At 41.2% G+C, this 20,250-nt stretch overlaps 1 protein-coding gene across 1 annotated transcript in view; it reads left to right on the top strand.

Moving 5' to 3' along the window:
* LOC135077887 (uncharacterized) overlaps positions 1 to 20,250 on the top strand; it is a 39,844-nt gene that overhangs the window by 3,416 nt on the left and 16,178 nt on the right. Inside the window, exons 3-19 of the mRNA XM_063972428.1 lie at positions 80 to 297; positions 802 to 852; positions 1,899 to 2,036; positions 2,362 to 2,707; positions 2,916 to 2,974; positions 3,158 to 3,241; positions 3,336 to 3,419; positions 6,372 to 6,474; positions 9,444 to 9,512; positions 11,599 to 11,698; positions 13,818 to 13,971; positions 14,891 to 15,024; positions 15,709 to 15,799; positions 16,547 to 16,645; positions 17,784 to 17,953; positions 19,093 to 19,198; positions 20,209 to 20,228. Of these exons, the coding sequence (XP_063828498.1) occupies positions 80 to 297; positions 802 to 852; positions 1,899 to 2,036; positions 2,362 to 2,707; positions 2,916 to 2,974; positions 3,158 to 3,241; positions 3,336 to 3,419; positions 6,372 to 6,474; positions 9,444 to 9,512; positions 11,599 to 11,698; positions 13,818 to 13,971; positions 14,891 to 15,024; positions 15,709 to 15,799; positions 16,547 to 16,645; positions 17,784 to 17,953; positions 19,093 to 19,198; positions 20,209 to 20,228 (2,026 nt within the window). The remainder of the gene's footprint in view (positions 1 to 79; positions 298 to 801; positions 853 to 1,898; positions 2,037 to 2,361; positions 2,708 to 2,915; positions 2,975 to 3,157; positions 3,242 to 3,335; positions 3,420 to 6,371; positions 6,475 to 9,443; positions 9,513 to 11,598; positions 11,699 to 13,817; positions 13,972 to 14,890; positions 15,025 to 15,708; positions 15,800 to 16,546; positions 16,646 to 17,783; positions 17,954 to 19,092; positions 19,199 to 20,208; positions 20,229 to 20,250) is intronic.

Below are 20,250 nucleotides of genomic sequence, written 5' to 3' on the forward strand. Positions count from 1 at the left end.
ACTAGGACGCGTTTCAGTTTCAGATTTACGATTGAATGAGTGACATTGTCTCACGTTAAACTCGCATAACCTCTTGCAGACGGCAACGCGAAGGCTCGTACACCTCGAAGCCCCCGCGACACGACGGCGAGCGGCGCTACCGCGACGAGCGCGAGCGCGAGCGCCGCTACACGAGCGACCGCCACCGCGACCGCCACGAGCGCGACCGCGACCGCTACGAGACGCACTACCGGGACATCGACCCCTCCAGGAAGTATGGCAACTTGCGCAAGGAGAGGGAGGACGACAGAAAGAGAGGTGAGGCATCTTGAAGTAAAGTTACAGTAATAAGAACCACATGTGAAGTTACTGTAAACAGAATTAAAGTTTGAAAACAATATTTCTTTTTGAGATCGCAATCGATACAGATAAAGTAAGAAGAGCAGTGTAGTTACTATAATGTCTGTCCCCTATCATAACTCAACTGGCAGTCTGCTTAATTTTTGCACAAACAAATCCAAAAATATGTTAACTTTTGTCCACATGGAAGTTTTAATAGGAAGAATACAAGAAAAATCCGTATACTCATTTATTCAGTCCACTTTTTCAGATACAAAAATGAAATTCTCTGCCATAGACGTATGTAGCTGCTACCAGTATAAAGTTGGTTTAAATAACATGAAAGATAATACCCTGACTACTGAGAGATATCAATCAACATGCTTGGATTTATCTTAAAATTACTAAACTATTTATTTGTGATGGATTTATCTGTTCCTGCTGCGAGCATACCGACTGACGCCATTAAAATTTGTTTTTCAGTTGTGACATTCTCGAGCGATGCGAAATCTAGTGATAGTAGTAGGAAAGAAGGTACCACTTGCTGTACTAGAATGCGTGCCATGCCAGCACATGTATGATATGCATGCCACGACCGTAACACGCAGGACTTGCTACATGTGAAATGCTTTGTTTAAAAAATGTGTTATTTGGATTTTCTTTAAACAAATAGCTTGAAACTCATCTTCCGGCAATCATTATCGTCCGATGCACTCAATAATCTAGAGATGAGGGCTCAGGTGTCTCAACTACATCACACTATCAGTCCATGGTTGTCCCGCTATCGACAATCTCATGACTTAGTTGCGATAACAAATATAATACTTACTATCTGTTTCATTTTCGGTACATTTTCACTGTGGTTTCTTCATGGTTTGTTTTTGGTCTTTGAATAATGTCGTCAGAATGCAGAAAGTCTCGGAAAACATTTGCCATATTTTTTATGATTATTAACTGAGTTTAAACTTAGGCTGGGTGAAATAGATATTAGAAAAACATAATAATAGTTTTGTTGTCTACTACAGGCCGTGTATTTGATTACAACTGCTTTTTAACCTACTGAAATTATTCCTTTGAGAGATGCTTTTTAAAACACGCGATAATTGTTTACCATTCTCCATGTTAATGTTTATACTTTTTGCGGCAAGCCCGTTTAAGTTCAGTGGCATATCCTACTTGACTCGTGTTGGTCCTACTGCTCAATTCTACTGGGTAGAGAATTAAAAAAAAAATACATGAATCAATTTTATCAAAAAACACTTCATTCTAAGAACTGTATAAATGTTGTTACTTTTCATCAATTGAGGTAACTGTAAGGTACGATTTATTTAGCGATTTTAGTTGCTTTGAAGTCAATACTTACATTGTTAGTCAATTGAATTCGCGAGCTCTTGACGTCGTAAGCCCATAAATTAACGAAAAAGTTTCGAGTATTAGAGATACGAGAGAGTTGCGTTTTGCTCACAAAAAACATGCCAATTGAATAGCGTGTACTAGGAACCATGATATTACCAGTAGAACTGAGCAGTATGGCCGCTGTCAGCGCATGTTCCATGGTATTGAGATGGTTGTGTCGGCAGGCGAGGCGTACTCCCCGTCGCGCGCCGAGTCGCGCGAGCCCACGGCCACGGACGACGAGCGCGACCCGCGCCGCCGCGACCGCGACCGCGACCGCGACCGCCGCTCGCGGCACAAGCGCCCCGACCCCTACTACGATGGTGAGGACCGATGCTCATGTTGCTCTACATGGCTTCATTAAAGTCCGGACGCCGAGCACATAGAATTTCGTGCAATGACCCCAAGCTACCCATCCTTATCGCTCGCGCGTAATTATATTGCTGTCGCGCTCGCATACTCACTGCGGCCGCCCGTCGCACAGTCACGACAGCAATATATTATTACGCGCGAGCGATGTAAGGACGGGCAGCTTGGGGTCTTTGGACGAAAGTCTATCTGCTCGGCGACCGGACTTTAGACAAGTGGACACAGGATCCTAATAAAGGCACCTTGAACGTGAGCTTTAATAGTTTTGTTGTGTTCCAGTGTACGGCAGCGGCGGCGCCGGCGGCTACCCCGGCGACCCGTACCTACTGCAGCGCCAGCAGTACGAGTACTACGAGCGGCTGCGCGCCACCGACCCCGCCGCCTACATGCAGCTGTACAAGCTCATGGCGGGCCAGCAGCCGCCCGACTACATGCACGCGTACGAAGGTGAGCCGCCGCCGACCCCGCCGCCTACATGCAGCTGTACAAGCTCATGGCGGGCCAGCAGCCGCCCGACTACATGCACGCGTACGAAGGTGAGCCGCCGCCGACCCCGCCGCCTACATGCAGCTGTACAAGCTCATGGCGGGCCAGCAGCCGCCCGACTACATGCACGCGTACGAAGGTGAGCCGCCGCCGACCCCGCCGCCTACAGGCAGCTGGACAAGCTCATGGCGGGCCAGCAGCCGCCCGACTACATGCACGCGTACGAAGGTGAGCCGCCGCCGACCCCGCCGCCTACATGCAGCTGTACAAGCTCATGGCGGGCCAGCAGCCGCCCGACTACATGCACGCGTACGAAGGTGAGCCGCCGCCGACCCCGCCGCCTACAGGCAGCTGGACAAGCTCATGGCGGGCCAGCAGCCGCCCGACTACATGCACGCGTACGAAGGTGAGCCGCCGCCGACCCCGCCGCCTACATGCAGCTGTACAAGCTCATGGCGGGCCAGCAGCCGCCCGACTACATGCACGCGTACGAAGGTGAGCCGCCGCCGACCCCGCCGCCTACAGGCAGCTGGACAAGCTCATGGCGGGCCAGCAGCCGCCCGACTACATGCACGCGTACGAAGGTGAGCCGCCGCCGACCCCGCCGCCTACATGCAGCTGTACAAGCTCATGGCGGGCCAGCAGCCGCCCGACTACATGCACGCGTACGAAGGTGAGCTGCCGCCGACCCCGCCGCCTACAGGCAGCTGGACAAGCTCATGGCGGGCCAGCAGCCGCCCGACTACATGCACGCGTACGAAGGTGAGCCGCCGCCGACCCCGCCGCCTACAGGCAGCTGGACAAGCTCATGGCGGGCCAGCAGCCGCCCGACTACATGCACGCGTACGAAGGTGAGCCGCCGCCGACCCCGCCGCCACCGCCGACGCCAACTGCACTACGGGAACTACAAGATTGAACTTGTATTCATTTTCTCACAAATAACACATGGACATGTATGTGTGACGATTCACAGCTTTATTTAGTTATTTACGTAGTACCTTAGCATACCGATACCAATACGTATTGGCCGATCGGTCGACGTATTGACCGGCTTAGGGTGAGTTTACATCAAACATTTTCGCTAGCGACTGCGTAAAAAAAAAAAATTAAATGTATGACAGATTGTACAGCGTGCCTAACGGATACTTTCAAGAAATAAAATTTTCATAGAATTTTTTGACGCGCTCGCTATCGACGGGTCCATATTCGGTTGCATAAAATTTTTTGTCATAATTTAAGAGTGCATAAAGTTTTTTGGCATACTCATCATTTCGCATAACATTCATACAGAATAAATCATATTTTTTTTTGACATAACCACTTATATTATATTAATATTTTAGTATATATTTTTTCTGTATTCTTGTTTTTTTAATAATGATTTCTAAGCATAACATTTATTGGCATCTAAAACAATGCCATAAATATTACCATACATAATATACAAAATACCATAATGTTAACAAATATGAAATATAAAAATGTTATACATATAAAACATAAGTTAACAAATATAAATAGACAAGCAAGCATGCAAACAAGCATGCAAGCAAGCAGCAAGCATGCAATCAAACAGCAAGCACGCAAGCATGCAAGTAAGCTGCAAGGAAGCATGTAAGCATGCATGCAAGCAAGCCTGCAAGCAAGCAACAAGCAAGCCTGCAAGCAAGCAGCAAGCATGCAAGCAAGCAGCAAGCAAGCATGCAAGCAAGCAGCAAGCAAGCAAGCATGCAAGCAAGCAAGCAGCAAGCATGCAATCAAGCAGCAAGCAAGCATGCAAGCAAGCAGCAAGGAAGCATGCATGCAAGCAAAGATGCAAGCAAGCAAGCATGCAAGCAAGCATTAGGATTGCTTTATCTCCGGCGCTGCGGGAAGTGCGGTCCTTCCGCTCTGGCGTAACATATACCCGGATATACAGTGTGAGTCACGTTAAAGTGTACATATGAAAATAGATGAAACTAGACCTAATTTTATCGACAAAAAACTGGTCAAAATTTTTTTGAGATTTTTTTTTATTTTTTTATGGATTTTTTTTTCTTTCAAGTACTTATTGTAAATAAAACGTAATAACTTTTAAACTAAGAGGTATATCCTGATAAAATAAAAACAGTAATAATGCTAAATAATAGACGATACTAAAAAAATACATAAAATACTCAGAAAATGCCAACAAATAATAAAAAATGATACTTTTTGAAAAAAAACTGCTTAAAAATTCGTGTTTTTTTGGTTATTTGATAAATTTCTCCAAAAAATGCCCCTATAAAAGGTGGTTTTTATTACTTTGAATTATTCTCTATCGTATTACCTTTGTAAAACCAAAAATCGCATGTCTCTATCCCTATCACAACATTTGCTATGTTCGTTTGAACTAAGCCTCTCCGGGCGCGCCATTCAACGCTTCGTTAACAACGAAACTGAAAATGGCTCTAGATTTGTAATTTTGATAAAGACAAGTTAGATTTCAAGTAAAAACAAAAGATTTCGAAGAAAAATAAGCATTTTAGTTAAAATTAAAATTGTCCCTACCTGTAGAGGAGAATAATGTTGTGGTATGCCTTTGTTCAAACTATCATAGCAAATGTTGTGATAGGGATAGAGACATGCAATTTTTGGTTTTACAAAGGTAATACGATAGAGAATAATACAAAACAATAAAAACCACCGGTTATAGGGGCATTTTTTGGAGAAATTTATCAAATAAACAAAAAAACACGAATTTTTAAGCAGATTTTTTTCAAAAAGTATCATTTTTTATTATTTGTTGGCATTTTTTGTGTATTTTATGTATTTTTTTAGTATTGCCTGTTATTTAGCATTATTACTGTTTTTATTTTATCAGGATATACCGCTTAGTTTAAAAATTATTACGTTTTCTTTACAATAAGTAATTGGAAGAAAAAAAATTCTATAAAAAATTTAAAAAAAATCTCAAAAATTTTTTGACCTCTTTTTTGTCGATAAAAATAGGTCTAGTTTCATCTATTTTCATATGTACACTTTAACGTGACTCACACTGTATGTTACAGCGAGCGAGGACCGCACTCCCTCCGCGCCTCCGGCTTTTAAATTACACTCTAGTATAGGGCAGACTAGTACCACGTGGAAGAGACCACGGCCAGTCGGGATCTACATAATTCCAGACCAGGCAAGCTTAATGTTGTAAAAGAAATGTGGACTGTATAATATGTGCGTTATAATAGATAAGAGGGATTCGAGATCAAACAGAATGTATTTTCACGAGCTTATGTTTTCTAAGAGACAGGTCAAAAATTAAGAACAAAAATGACAATGACGCAGAAAATTTAGTTTTTACAAATCTATAGGCCGAAAGAGTATAAAGGTGGAAGGAGGATCGTTCGCAACATCACAAATACATAATTATTTACTCTTCAATCTTGGTTGCTCTTATAGACAATATTTATGACTTTAAATGTTATAAATAATTACATTATGCTATCGTATTTTATTAAAAACTAACTTTAGGAATATCAAAATTATGTTCTTTACATTTATGATTATTTAAATTATGGTATTGAAAATTAGAGAAAGTTATTATTATGCCTAAGAAACCATTATGCATTTAGAAAACTATGCATATCAAAGTTTATGCGAAAAAACTTTATGCAAATACTGTTATGCCAAACTAAATTATGATGGAAAATGTTATGCGTCTGAGAGGGCACCCCTATCGACTACCTTCAGTGCAAACATGCACTAACCACACTGACCGAGTTATAACCACCGTAGAGTGTCAAAAAAGTTATCGCTCGCCCAATGACACAGTATTATTGTATCCGCAGGCTACGGCGGCGCGGGCTACGACAGCGCGGGCGCGGCGCGCGAGGAGCGGGCCAGCGTGCACTCGGGCCGCTCCAGCACCGCCGGCCTCAAGGGCAACGACACGTGAGTCATCGCTTGTCTCCCATCAACACCCCCCACCCCCGCCACACCTCACAGCGCCCCCTTCAATGGGAACCACTGCGGTAGTCACGCGCAGTACCACAGAACATAGGAAGGGCTCCTCTTTCTATGTTATGAGCGCTGTACACTCGCTTGCTTTGTTTACACTCATGTTGGAAAAAGCTTCATTAAAGTAGGAAATAGGATTAGGGAAAATTGAACGAGAACTTAGTAAAACTCGTGTGATGGGTCAGCTAACATAAGTTGACAGATCTTGTTTTAGTTAAAACATAAAATGGTAAAAATGCTTATAAATAGACTTTTATAGAAACTAACTTCAAATAGAATAGTTGTCGCCTACTAGTCTCGACTAGACAACTTATAATGAGCTGCCAAAACAGTATTCTACTTATAGATTTTGCATCGCAGAGATGACGCCGTTTTTTTCCGATTGAATTGATTTATTTATTGATGTCAGAGTTTTAAAAAATCTCATTCTACTTAATTGGAAATTAATTGGTCTCGAGAACTAGAATTTGGGGTTCTCTTCGAGTAGTTGTGCCTTGAAATTATTGGTTAATGATGTCACCTGCCCTAATGTTCAACTTTATGGAGCAAATGGATTAAACAGTTATTCATCATCGACCGTCTTTATGAGATACTGTGTTCTTTCAATTAATAATCTATTGTCTGTGTCATGTTTACACAGTGTGTACACTGAGGTTGAAAATATTTAGAATGAAACAGTTCAGAAGTGGCACAGCAACTTACTTACGTCAGGGCCTAAAATGCAAATGCTACCGGCGCAACGTGACCCAGTTACGCTGACCGGTGAGAGTGCTACACATTGTTATTCTCCTTGCGCCACTCGAATGATTATTTAGCGATCAATATGGACTACAATGTTTTGTCTGTATGTATGGTAATGAGATTGAGTTAGGCAAGGCATTATTAGTAAAGACCGTTTTCTAAAACTGGTTAGGAAACACTCCGGATCAACACTGATTTATATGGTTCAATGATTTAAATATTGTTTGAGCACTCTTGCACATAACATTGCGGCAAGACACTCCGCAGTGGTCGGTTTTGTGATTTGAACACTTATTTAAGATGTATTATAGCTTTATGGTATATGCACATTACGATATGGCGGCCGCGAAACGTTACATTCTCCCAGCATAGCAAAACCCAATTGTATGAAAATGTATGAATGATCTAATGCAAATAATATTTACAAAAAGTTTCTTAGAACCTGACACTTTCGTTACGCGCACCTTCTGTCGTAATGTGATTATACTATCATACTTGCAAAAGGCAAGCTTTTATGCGATTAGCATCAATCATAGTGTTATCAATTGTATAATTAAACGTGTACTGGGAATATATTTTCATCGCTATTCTTTGCGCCAAATGTAAGGATTAATCTACGAACAGTATTGATTGTTGATCTAGAACGGTTTATTATTTACAAACTATCTTTTTTAATGATATACGATATACATAGAAATCAATACTCTGTATTTGAATGTTTATTTGGCCCGGGGCGTAGTTTCCATGCCATTACTACTAACACGCTTGAAGCACCACACCGAGCTTCACGCGCCGCACAACCGTGCACTCGCAGGAGGCCTTCCATTGAGAAATATACACGTAATAAACCACTGTAAATGTTAAACCTTGTATCCACTTGAGTATGCTCAGGCGAATGAGCGGCTCGGCCAAATGAGCAAGTGGATATGACAACGTGAAATTCTGAACTCCGTCAGTTTATAATATAAAGCGTGAGATTGTAAAGAGTGGATTACAACTGTCTACAGCATTTTTGCGCACGGGTTATGCATAGCTTATTTTCATTGCTTTAATACCTAGAAATAAGAATAACAACAAAAAATTGTTCTGAATTTGCTTTTATGTGTAAAAAATAGAAAAATTCATATCAATGAATGTATGAAACATGAACATAGCGATGATTTAATTTGTTGCCAAATATTTTTTTTTCTTTCTTTCTTTCATTCTTTCTAATTATTAAAACATACCAAACATCCATTTAAGATTCATTCTCACAAGAGAAAATTTAAAATAGAGTCCAAATATTTATTAAAAATGAAAAGTTCTAATTTCCTGTCATGTTCCATAGAAGATTTTTCTCATAAAAATCAAACCCTATCATGCTTTCAGTTTACTGGCCTTGGTAACGTCGTCTCTCAAATCCCACTATATTTAGATGAAAGCGTGCCCCTTGTTCTTGCGAATAAGCCCCCATAATTATCTATAAATATATCCTAATGAGAATGTGACGTGCATCTTTAGAGACATTCTACTATGAAGATGGAAAATTCAAATCGCTATAACTCTTTAAAAAGCAAATATTTTCGATTTGTAATCGCACTTTTTTATATAAATTTGATTATATAATCAGAATATAATAAGTAAAATCCATGCGCAAAAAAAAATTTTTATTTTGTTGACCGGTGTTATTTGATTAATACTTCAACCACACCAACGCGTGTAGATCGCCATCGCCGGAGCCATAATAGGGAAATGACAGGTCGCGTGAACTGTATCGGGTCGCGCGACCTGTCATTGGCCATTGATCGCGTCGGCGATGGCGATCTGCACGCATTGGTGTGGTTAAAGCTTTAGTTACTAACTACGGTTAGATTGTAATCTAACTAAAGCTCGCACATCCACTGCGGGCGCCCGTCGCACAGTCGCGACAGCAACATAATTACGCGCGAGCGATAGAGATGGGTAGCTTGGGGTCATTGGACGGGATTCTACGTGCTCACGGACCAGGCTTTACGTCAGATTATAATCTGACGGAATTCACAATTTTGCGGTGACAGATACAAGGATTTAATAGTCAAAATTTTAAAAACCTCACTCCAAAGTCAATTGAAACATTCTCAATGGTCGGCCGGTGCACGGTGGTGCGGCCACCTGGTCACGCTTGGTCCCGGTTGCGGCTGTAGGTACTTCGCGCGCGACGCGCCCGCCTCGCTGCTCGACGCGCCGTCGCTGCGCACCGACGTCTCCGACAGGTAACACGCACATCTCACACGCACACTGCTACTGTACAACATTGAACTCAGCTTACAACATATTGGCACAAAAGCCGTGCAAAGCCAAAAATCGAAAAAAAACAGGCCTAAGCTTTTGGTTTTTGAATCGTCTTAAGGTGCGTACAGATTGCGCGTACCCTGGTACGCGTATCCGGAACGCCTAGTCCATAACTGCAGCTATGCGTTCACTTGGGTCTAGCTAGCTACTAGCTGCAGGTATGGAGTAGGCGTTCCGGATACGCGTAAACTGAGTACGCGTACCAGGGTACGCGCAATCCGTACGCAATTTTAAATTAATATTTATATTACAGTCTGGTATTTTTTTATTGCTATACACCGTGTTACTTTGCATTCTTGCCATATTCACAGAGATAAAAGTAGGGAACAATACCTATTATTTAAGATAAACAAGAGACTCCCATAAAGAAAGTACACTAAGATTTCAGTAAATTTGGTTTTTCAGTACAAATTGGAATAAACCAATTTTGTCTCGCACGTTCTACAGGTGCAAGTGGAATAAACCTAGTGGGCGTGGCCTAGTTCTTAATAATCTGATGTTTTATGGCTCTGGGTACCAGCCTTTTTATCCAGTGATAATAATTATTTTAAAATACTTTTCATTTGATTTCAGATTTTCCTTTCTACTTTACGGGCTTAGGACCTTCAAAAATACGTAATAATTATTAGGGTTTTAATTAATTTATAACATAACAATACAATAAATTAACAATAAATTAAGTATGAAATGAAATCACCTTATTCACAATTAATTATTTATTTATAAGTTCCTACTTACAAAGTTTACGTACTGCGAAGCAAGTGTTCAAAGTGTCCCCCGTTCTGATGAAGGCACAGTCTAGCACGGCGAAGCGTAGGTTTTTCGCTTTAGTTTTCGCAACACATAAACGTTTTGTCTCACAGTTTCACTAAAACAATCATTTCATGTAACGCGTTTACACTGTTTATCTCTTCTGCGCATTCCAGTCGTTTCAAGTCACTCCAAAAATCCATTGGTGTCAGGTCCGAGGATCGTGGTGGCCAAGCTACTAGACCCCTCGTCCAATCCACCGTTCACCAAACTTATTATTCGCGCACTTGACGTCCTTATTGTGGGGGAGCACCATCCTGCTGGTAGTAGAGCATTTGGTGTAACGCTAAGGGTACGTCATCAAGCATTTCGTCTAAGACGTCTAGAAGACACTCCAAGCACCATTTTGATTAAATTATTCGATGTTTGAATACACTTCAGTCATTTTTGTATTATTTATAACGTGATTTGTGATTGATGGATTTCTCAGTTATTTACAAGTGTCAAAAAGACATTTTAAAGACAATAGATTGCAATAGATATTCAAAAATACAATAAAAAGTAAAAAAGTCTCCATCGCCATCGCCAACAAGTGATGTGCATGCGTTACGATAATTAGTGGTGTGTTTAACAGATTGTCGATAAAATAAAATATTCAAGATTAAAAAAATATATTTTCGGTCATTATTTTTTTACGGATTTGTGTTCAGTATCAGTAATATAGTAACCTCTGTAAATATGGCAAGAATGCAAAGTAACACCCTGTAGATTGATTTAAAGCATCTACTGTCGTATTGTATCCGACCGAGTATCAGTATAGAAATTATTTCAGGTAGACTTGTTGTCCCTGAGTTTGAGTATTATTGCTTGCCAAGTGCGGAATGCACATTGAGTAAGCTTACCTCTCTGAAAGCTATAAGTACTTTATGATAAACAGTTCACTCACCATCACTAAACAGTTATCTTTATACAGTTTACATATTCCTAGTTTCTTTCAGATGATCTATTTTGATTGTATTCTGTTCTGGTTGATTTCATAAATACCATATCCGTTACATTATATGGGATTGTTTCATAATCATTCAAATACTAACAGCAATAATCACCATGATTCATGATCATCGTTTTAAAAAAGTCCTGAAACTATTTGGTCTAAGCTTAAAGAATGTCTTGTTCATGATTGCCACGACAATGTAAACCTTATTCACTTATTGTAAGGTTGAAAAAAAAAAAAGTTAACAGCTGTTCTGGCTACAGGGACTTGAACACAGACGCGTCGCTGAATCTGCAACTGGAAGAGTCTACCGTGCGGTCGGAGCGCATGACGCCATTCCGCTACTCCACCGCGCACATCAAGGTACACTATTATGTTCATTAAAATGTACAAGAAAGTCTCTTTTTTCTTAACAAAATTAAGGAACTTCGATAAGTTGTATAAACTGCTGCATCTATTTTAATTGTGAATTTGAATTAGCTTTAATTTCTGGAGGTGAACAAAGATTTGAGTGTGAAGTCTAACTAGCTAAAAAACTTAAATCGCTCTCCCTTTGCAACGTAGATAAGTATTTCCAACATTTCGAACTCCTATATTCTTTTGATTAAAGTTTCGTGTGGAGTGGTGGTAACCTCTTTCTCAAGACTAGCCTTGTATAACCCACGCCGTTCGCGTGTGCCAGCGCTGTTGTTTTAAAGTAATACCAGGCCTGTTCATCTCCGCGAGTTTACATCGAAAACAAAACACGCACGATGGCCCACCTACAGGATACTATTCGACAAGGCCTCACATACGAGCGAACATTGACTCACGCACGCGTATTCTTGTGTATGATGGAAGAAAATAAAGAAAATGCTGTACTAAATACTGTGCAGTATTTAACTGCCTATACACCGTGTTACTTTGCATTCTTGCCATATTCACAGAGATAAAAGTAGGGAACAATACCTATTATTTAAGATAAACAAGAGACTCCCATAAAGAAAGTACACTAAGATTTTAGTAAATTTGGTTTTTCAGTACAAATTGGAATAAACCAATTTTGTCTCGCACGTTCTACAGGTGCAAGTGGAATAAACCTAGTGGGCGTGGCCTAGTTCTTAATAATCTGTTGATTTATGGCTCTGGGTACCAGCCTTTTTATCCAGTCATAATAATTATTTTAAAATACTCTTCAGTTGATTTCAAATTTCCCTTTCTACTTTACGGGCTTAGGACCGTCAAAAATACGTAATAATTATTAGGGTTTTAATTAATTTATAACATTGTACCCTATTTTTACAAATTAATAAATTAAGTTTGAAATGAAATCACCTTATTCACAATTAATTATTTATTAAAAAGTTCCTACTTACAAAGTTTACATACTGCGAAGCAAGTGTTCAAAGTGGCCTCCGTTCTGATCATCTGATCAAGGCACAGTCTAGCACAACGAAGCGTAGGTTTTTCGCTTTAGTTTTCGCAACACATACCTACAACGTTTTGTCTCACAGTTTCACTAAAACAATCCTTTCGTGTAACGCGTTTAACACTGTTTATCTCTTCTGCGCATACCAGTCGTTTCAAGTCACTCCAAAAATCCATTGGTGTCAGGTCCGAGGATCGTGGTGGCCAAGCTACTGGACCCCTCGTCCAATCCACTGTTCACCAAACGTATTATTCGCGCACTTGACGTCCTTATTGTGGGGGAGCACCATCCTGCTGGTAGTAGAGCATTTGGTGTAACGCTAAGGGTACGTCATCAAGCATTTCGTCTAAGACGTCTTGCAGACACTCCAAGCACCATTTTGAATAAATTATTCGTTGTTTGAATACGCTTCAGACATTTTTGTATTATTTATAACGTGATTTGTGATTGATGGATTTCTCAGTTTTTTACAAGTGTCAAAAAGACATTTTAAAGACAATAGATTGCAATAGATAAAATTTAAAAATACAATAAAAAGTAAAAAAGTATCCATCGCCATCGCCAACAAGTGATGTGCATGCGTTACGATAATTAGTGGTGTGTTTAACAGATTGTCGATAAAATAAAATAATTAAGATTTAAAAAAAAAATTTCGGGCATTATTTTTTTACGGATTTGTGTTCAGTATCAGTAATATAGTAACCTCTGTAAATATGGCAAAAATGCAAAGTAACACCTTGTATAATAATAAAAACACAGAATGTACTTTTTAAGTTGCCTCAAGACACTGAGAGGTAAATAAGTAGTTAATATTATTCATGATAATTCATGCTAAATCATGTATTTCCTCCGCCATTTTCGGCAGTTTGGCACCTCACGTCATATCATTTTACCGAAGTCAGCCCTATAGCTTCGGCGCAGTGCCGATCATTGACGTTTGTCAACAAAATGGTGCTTGACTCTTGAGACAGGCTAAATTACACCATATTGTTAATGACATTGAGCATACATTTTTTTAAATGCCTTCGCGAAGTAAAACTTATTATTATTCTGTGGTAATACTCGTGTCCACAGGGCAGCATCTCATCGCGGCACCTGGTGGTGGTGTCGGCGGCGTACCCGGTGGACGGACGGCCGGCGCGCGTGACGCTGGCGTCGCTGGCCGCGGCGCTGGCGCACACGCCCTGCGCCGCCGCGCTCGCCGCCTACCCCGGCCCGCTCGTCAAAGGTGGGTGCTACCTTGACCACGCCCACTAAGGGCCTACGCTAAAACTTGCGCGTGCGCTCTGGACTTCAAACCCTCACGGCGTGCGCCTGTCTCGTGCTCTTTTGTAAACTCGTCGCACGGATCAATCAACAATAAATTGCATTTACTAATACACTACAACTACGCAAAGCCTATTATTAATAAAAGTTACACCCTAGTTGAACTCTGGTTTAAATTGTCATTGGACGCGTTTGGCCGGAAATAGCGCTTGTTAGAAATTTATTAGCAAAACTAGCTTTTGCCCGCGGCTTCACTCGCGTGATATTTAATCGGCATAAATATAGCCTAAACATTAATCTGGGTTTCAAACAATAATACTGTAAAGTTTCAAGAAAATCCGTTTAGTACTTTTTGCGTGAAAGAGTAACCAACATCCAGACATAAAAACTTTCGCATTTATAATTTTTTCGTATTTAAAATTGCCATAGCAACCGTCGAAATTTTTGCATGTTTTCGGCGAGGACACGTTTGCTAAACTTCAAAAGTGACGTTTCCCATGCATTTTTTTGACAGTGACAGTTCTTACCACTAAAAGAACGCCATTTTTCTTACTAGCGCTAGCTAGCACTATTTTCTGACAAACGCGTCTATTTAGTAAAGAAATATCATTTTAATGTGTTCATCCCAGGTGTAACTTTTTTTTATTAATAAGGGGATAAAAGACAAGATAAAGACGTCTTGACTTACGGTCCTATGTCCCCTAGATGGGGCAGAGGGCGTCCACAACAGTCCTCCATCGCGTTCGGTCTTGAGCTATGCGTTTGATCTCGCTCCAAGTCTTGCCGATCTTCTTCGCCTCGATATCGAGTTATGTTATGAGACCTAGTTATGTTAAAATGTAATCATATTGCGTGGAAACTAATACCCTTATGTTTCGCAGGTGTAACGCACAAGAAAAGCGTGATTGAGTACTGCGAGGCGCGCGTGCGCAGCGCGGCGGGCGCAGGGGGCAACGACCCCGTGGGCTACGCGCTCGTGTGGGACCTGTTAGCGCTGCTGCTGCGCCAGAACGGGGTACGACACTTCAAAATCAAAATTTTCTTTATTTGTTTAGACTAATTAAATTAGTTCTTGCAAATCGTCAAATGCTCTTAAGGAGCCTATACATGTCTCATTCTTTTTTTGCCCTACCAGCGCTTCGAGACAAACATTTGGCAAGTGCTGAGAAGAAGCGCCGCAACAAACTCAGTCAACTTCTCATCATCATCATCGTTTCAGCCACAGGACGTCCACTGCTGAACATAGGCCTCCCCCAATGCTTTCCATATCGCCCGGTTGGTAGCGGCCTGCATCCAGCGCCTTCCTGCTACCTTTATGAGGCCGTCAGTCTACTTTGTGGGTAGACTGACGCCACTCCTGCTGATACTTATTTTGTAGTATTGGCTTGCTTGAAGCGAGCTTGTACAGAAGATGTATTTTCAGATATTAGGACTTTATCATTACGATATACTAGTGTTGGAACTTGTTTTTTAGGCATTTTCTGGGTCTAAGGACTAATTCATGCGCACGCATATCAATGCGGCGTGTGATTTTTTTTCTAATTTTAGGATAAAAAAATGTAGTACCTATCGAGTATTGTTCTATCAAGCTTACCTACCCAGTGTCAGTGTCACGTCGACTTTTGAGCTCTGTGTCAAGCTCGAGAGTGTGCATAAATGCAGCCTTAGATTAACTAAAATAAATATTATATTTATGCAGGTGGTCGTTGGCACTGATATCGCCGAGCTGCTGATGAAGAATACGCGCGAATATGAATACCAAAAGCAGTCCGACAAGTCGGCGAGACTTGGTACGCACACCTTTGATTTTTTTCTTTTTATTCCGTCTGAATTTTGTGCTATTACATGTAAGGTCCAGCCTTCACAACTTCTGTGGCTTGTTTAATGCGCTGCGGCTATCCTTAACTTACTACTATTTTTTTCTCTTATGTACTTTCGTACCTGTCACATCTGCGTACAACGGCGTATGATCTAGTGCGTAACTTTTATTTGGTCAATGGAATTGAAAACCGGTCATCTGATTTGTTTGTTGACGGGGCACATCTTGGAATTCTATCTGCAGTATTTTCTTAATTAATTTTCAATCCTAATTTAAAGACATAAAATTCGAAATACTGAAGGTATCATCCATTGGTAGAGTTAACCCGTTGGCGACCACTATCGTGTCGGATCATACGCGGTGTAGCGAGTAACAGTGTGATTAAATTTCTGCTGGTGTATGTGTTGGTATCGCTTTACGTGTGTCTCGTGTCCCTAGACTCGCGGCGAGAGTCTTCGCTGTCGGGCGCGCGCGACGACGAAGCGGCGGAGCCGTCGGATGCTAACGTTCCACTGCAGCTGCCTGAGCAACCTCGTGAGTACCCATACTGAGTAACACTCCCGTGTGAGACACCTTTGTAGTCCAAAAATAAAAGAAACTGCGACGGATGATTATCTGTCAGATTACAATATACTCGTAGAAGAAAACTTCATTTAACGACACATTGAAACATTATCTTGCCAGTCATCTTAAAGGATGTGTATTATTTGCTGTGCAGGTGCCGAATCGGCCTCGCCGCGGGCAGCCACGGACGAAGTCGCGGCGCTCGACAAGCTTCGGGAATACCTCACGTACGGAAACAAGCAAGAAGCACTTGGTAAGATACTCCACTTCTATTTTTGACTTAATTTCTTGACGTTCCAAAAGCTATTGTTTTGGGGCTCTTAAGTCAAAGTCAAAGTCAAAATTTCTTTATTTGTTTAGACTAATAAATAGTTCTTACAAATCGTCATTTTGCTCTTAATGAGCCTCTACATGTCTCATAATCTTTTCACCCTACCAGCGCTTAGTTTCCATCATACGGCATTTAATAAGTTAAGTTCAAGAGCTGTTTTAGACATTTTGTGACGTCACATCTGGGGTTGCTTATGGGCTCTTAGTTTCCACGTCTAAGAGGTTAAGTGCATTCTCAGTTTATGAACTTGACATCACATTTTTAGGTCCAAAAATTACCATGTACGTTTTTTATGGTACATTTTTGGATTTACTTTTACAACAGTAAAGTTGGAAATAGAATAGAATAGAAATCATTTATTTGCGTAAAGCGGCCCCGAGACGATTAATCGCGATTGTCAATGTATTTACGTTATTGACAATTCCAATTGACGGAAACGATTGTCAATTGCTCAGCTAAATGATCAATATTAGCTTCAATGGCACCTGTCAATTGGGCTTCAATTAAAATTATCATCAATTTGCTTCAATCACGTAAATTCAATTGACAATCGCTTCAATGCCTTTTGTAAACGATCAAAGTCAATTGTCAATCACGTAGAATTGACAATCGCGATTGATCGTCTCGGGGCCGCTTAAGAGACACTGTATCATACTATACATAAAGCAGTATATAAGTGCATGCGTGCTCTACCGAATGTCGGCATGCAACAACTTAAGATAAGATAAGATAAGATAAATTTATTGAATAAAAACTTAGCCTAAATACAAGAAACTTAAATGGGACTATGAAATTATTTGGTTAGTAACAATATGTTAATTAAGGTAGTATACCTAAACTAAGCAAAAATGTTTGCCTGTGTTTTAGGTATCTATACTTATTGTGTAAGTTAGTGCTTAATAAACAGATATTATAAATAATTACACCAAAACAATGTTGATAAAGGTAAAGGTTGACAATTTTGTTACATAAATAAAATTTTGCTGACAGAATGTTTATTTATAGCTAGCATACCTAAAGTAAGTAATTTAAAGGAGTAATGTATGTTTGTTGTGCGCAGAGTTCGCGATGAACAACCACCTGTGGGGGCACGCGCTGCTGTTAGCGTGGTACGGCTCGCGGCGCACGCGCGCGCACGTGGCGCAGCGCTTCGTGGGCGCGCTGCCGCACGCCGACCCGCTGCACACGCTCTACGCCGGCCTGGCCGCGCGTCTGCCGCCCGTCGCCACGGTGAGGCCCTGCTGCTACATGGTCCTTCGAGCCGGATATCGTCGTCGTTTCAGCCGAAAGACGTCCACTGCTGGACAAAGGCCTCCCCCAAGGATTTCCACAAAGACCGGTCCTGCGCCGCTTGCATCCAGGTACTTCCCGCGACCTTCACCAGATCGTCGGTCCACCTAGTGGGAGGCCTGCCCACGCTACGTCTTCCTAAGCTCTTCGCTAAGAATCGAGCCGGATATACGATACAAAAAATCAAAATCATTTATTCAGTTTAGACCACAAGTGGCACTTATGAACTTCAAAAAAAATAAAAGGTAGCCCTTATGGGGCACTTTACATGTCTCCTTATCTTTTGGGCCCTACCAGGCCTGTTCATCTCCGCGAGTTTACATCGAAAACAAAACACGCACGATGGCCCACCTACAGGATACTATTCGACAAGGCCTCACATACGAGCGAACATTGACTCACGCACGCGTATTCTTGTGTATGATGGAAGAAAATAAAGAAAATAGTGTACTAAATACTGTGCAGTATTTAACTGCCTAAATAATAATAAAAACACAGAATGTACTTTTTAAGTTGCCTCAAGACACTGAGAGGTACAGTGCCGATCACTGACGTTTGTCAACAAAATGGTGCTTGACTCTTGAGACAGGCTAAATTACACCATATTGTTAATGACATTGAGCATTCATTTTTTTAAATACCTTCGCGAAGTAAAACTTCTGTACTTTGTACTTATTATTATTCTGTGGCCCTACCAGCGCTTCGAGACAAACATTATGGCAAGTGCTGAGAAGAAACGCCGGAACAAACTCAATCACCACTTATTGCCAGTAATTATCAAGCATTGTTTTGAAGTCACGATAGCCGATCGGTGAAGGGGTCGGACTGGCCGACTCGGGGAACGCGGGTTCGAATCTCGCCGCCGCTCGACTATTGCGGTGAGCCCACTCGTGACACAAACATTTAGCTAAGTACGAGGGGCTAACGGGACTATTAGTAATTTGTGCAAAACAAATTCCACCTTAGTTTCCTTTAGTGGTCAATCTACATATTCCACAGATGAATCTGTCAAGCTTACGACTTTTCACATTCTTCTTTGCTTTGGGAACATAAGAAGAAGAAATTTGTTTTTGTTCTAGTGCGTGTCAGACGAGAACTGGGGCGACTGGCGGCCCCACGCCGCCATCATCCTGTCCAACACGTCGGCCAAGCCCGAGCAGGATCGCCGCACTCTCATCCAGCTCGGTAAGTTGACCTTAAGCATAGAACATTATTTAAAAAATTGCATGTCAAAAAAAAAAATTATACTTCCAAAACACTGAACTGTCCTATCCATGACATTGACAGTGGGGTGCCACCGTCAATATCGGATCGCTGGTTCCGATATTTGCCATGTTGGAAACCATATAGTTGAACGATAGTAGCGCCCCCCTGTCATTAAGTTTGGTGGGACAGTTCAGCGTGGGTCATCTATAACATAACTGACACTCTGGGGTTTTGACTGAAACAGCGCCTCATACGTTTTTATTTTAATCTTACAGTACAAACAGGTATCGTATAAAATACTGCTGTTTAATATAGCTAGCCGAGTTGGGGTATTAAAATTTAATGTTTACGTTGCGATGTTGAATAAAGTGTCCGGCTAAAGCCTGGTCTGCGACCTGGCCTGCGGTCTTGTAACATAATTACGCGCGTGCGACAAGGATGGGTAGCTTGGGGTCATTGGACAAAATTCTACGTGCTCGCAGACCAGACTATACAGGGTGGAATTTTGTAATGCCACCTGGAGGGAAAGTTCTCTTAATGTTGTAGATAGAAAAAACTTCTCAAAGGAAACATTCCTTTATTTTTTAAAAGAAATAGAACTGCATTCAAAGATTTCCAAAAATATGCTTGCCACACCCGGGAATCGAACCAACTTAAATCTGTTAAAAATTACATCCTGTATTTTATTACATCGATCGTTAGGGTTAAGTATAAGGATGAAATCTCTTTAACATACTTGATAAAGCAAATGAAAGGAAAACCATGAAATCTTAAATTATTTTTATTATGTTACAGAAAAATTTATGGTATGGTAGGGAATTTTCGAAAAATTCTCGAAAATCTTTGAATGCATGCAGTTCTTTTTCTTTTCAAAAATAAAGGAATGTTTTCTTAGAGAACATTTTTCTATCTACAATATTAAGAGTACTTTCCCTCCAGGTGGCATTACAAAATTCCACCCTGTATACACACGCTACGTCACCCCACAGGCGACACGCTGGCATCGCGCGGTCGATCTACTCGGCGCAGTT

This window comes from Ostrinia nubilalis, chromosome 2 (assembly GCF_963855985.1).
Source record: "Ostrinia nubilalis chromosome 2, ilOstNubi1.1, whole genome shotgun sequence".
Lineage (NCBI taxonomy): Eukaryota > Metazoa > Arthropoda > Insecta > Lepidoptera > Crambidae > Ostrinia > Ostrinia nubilalis.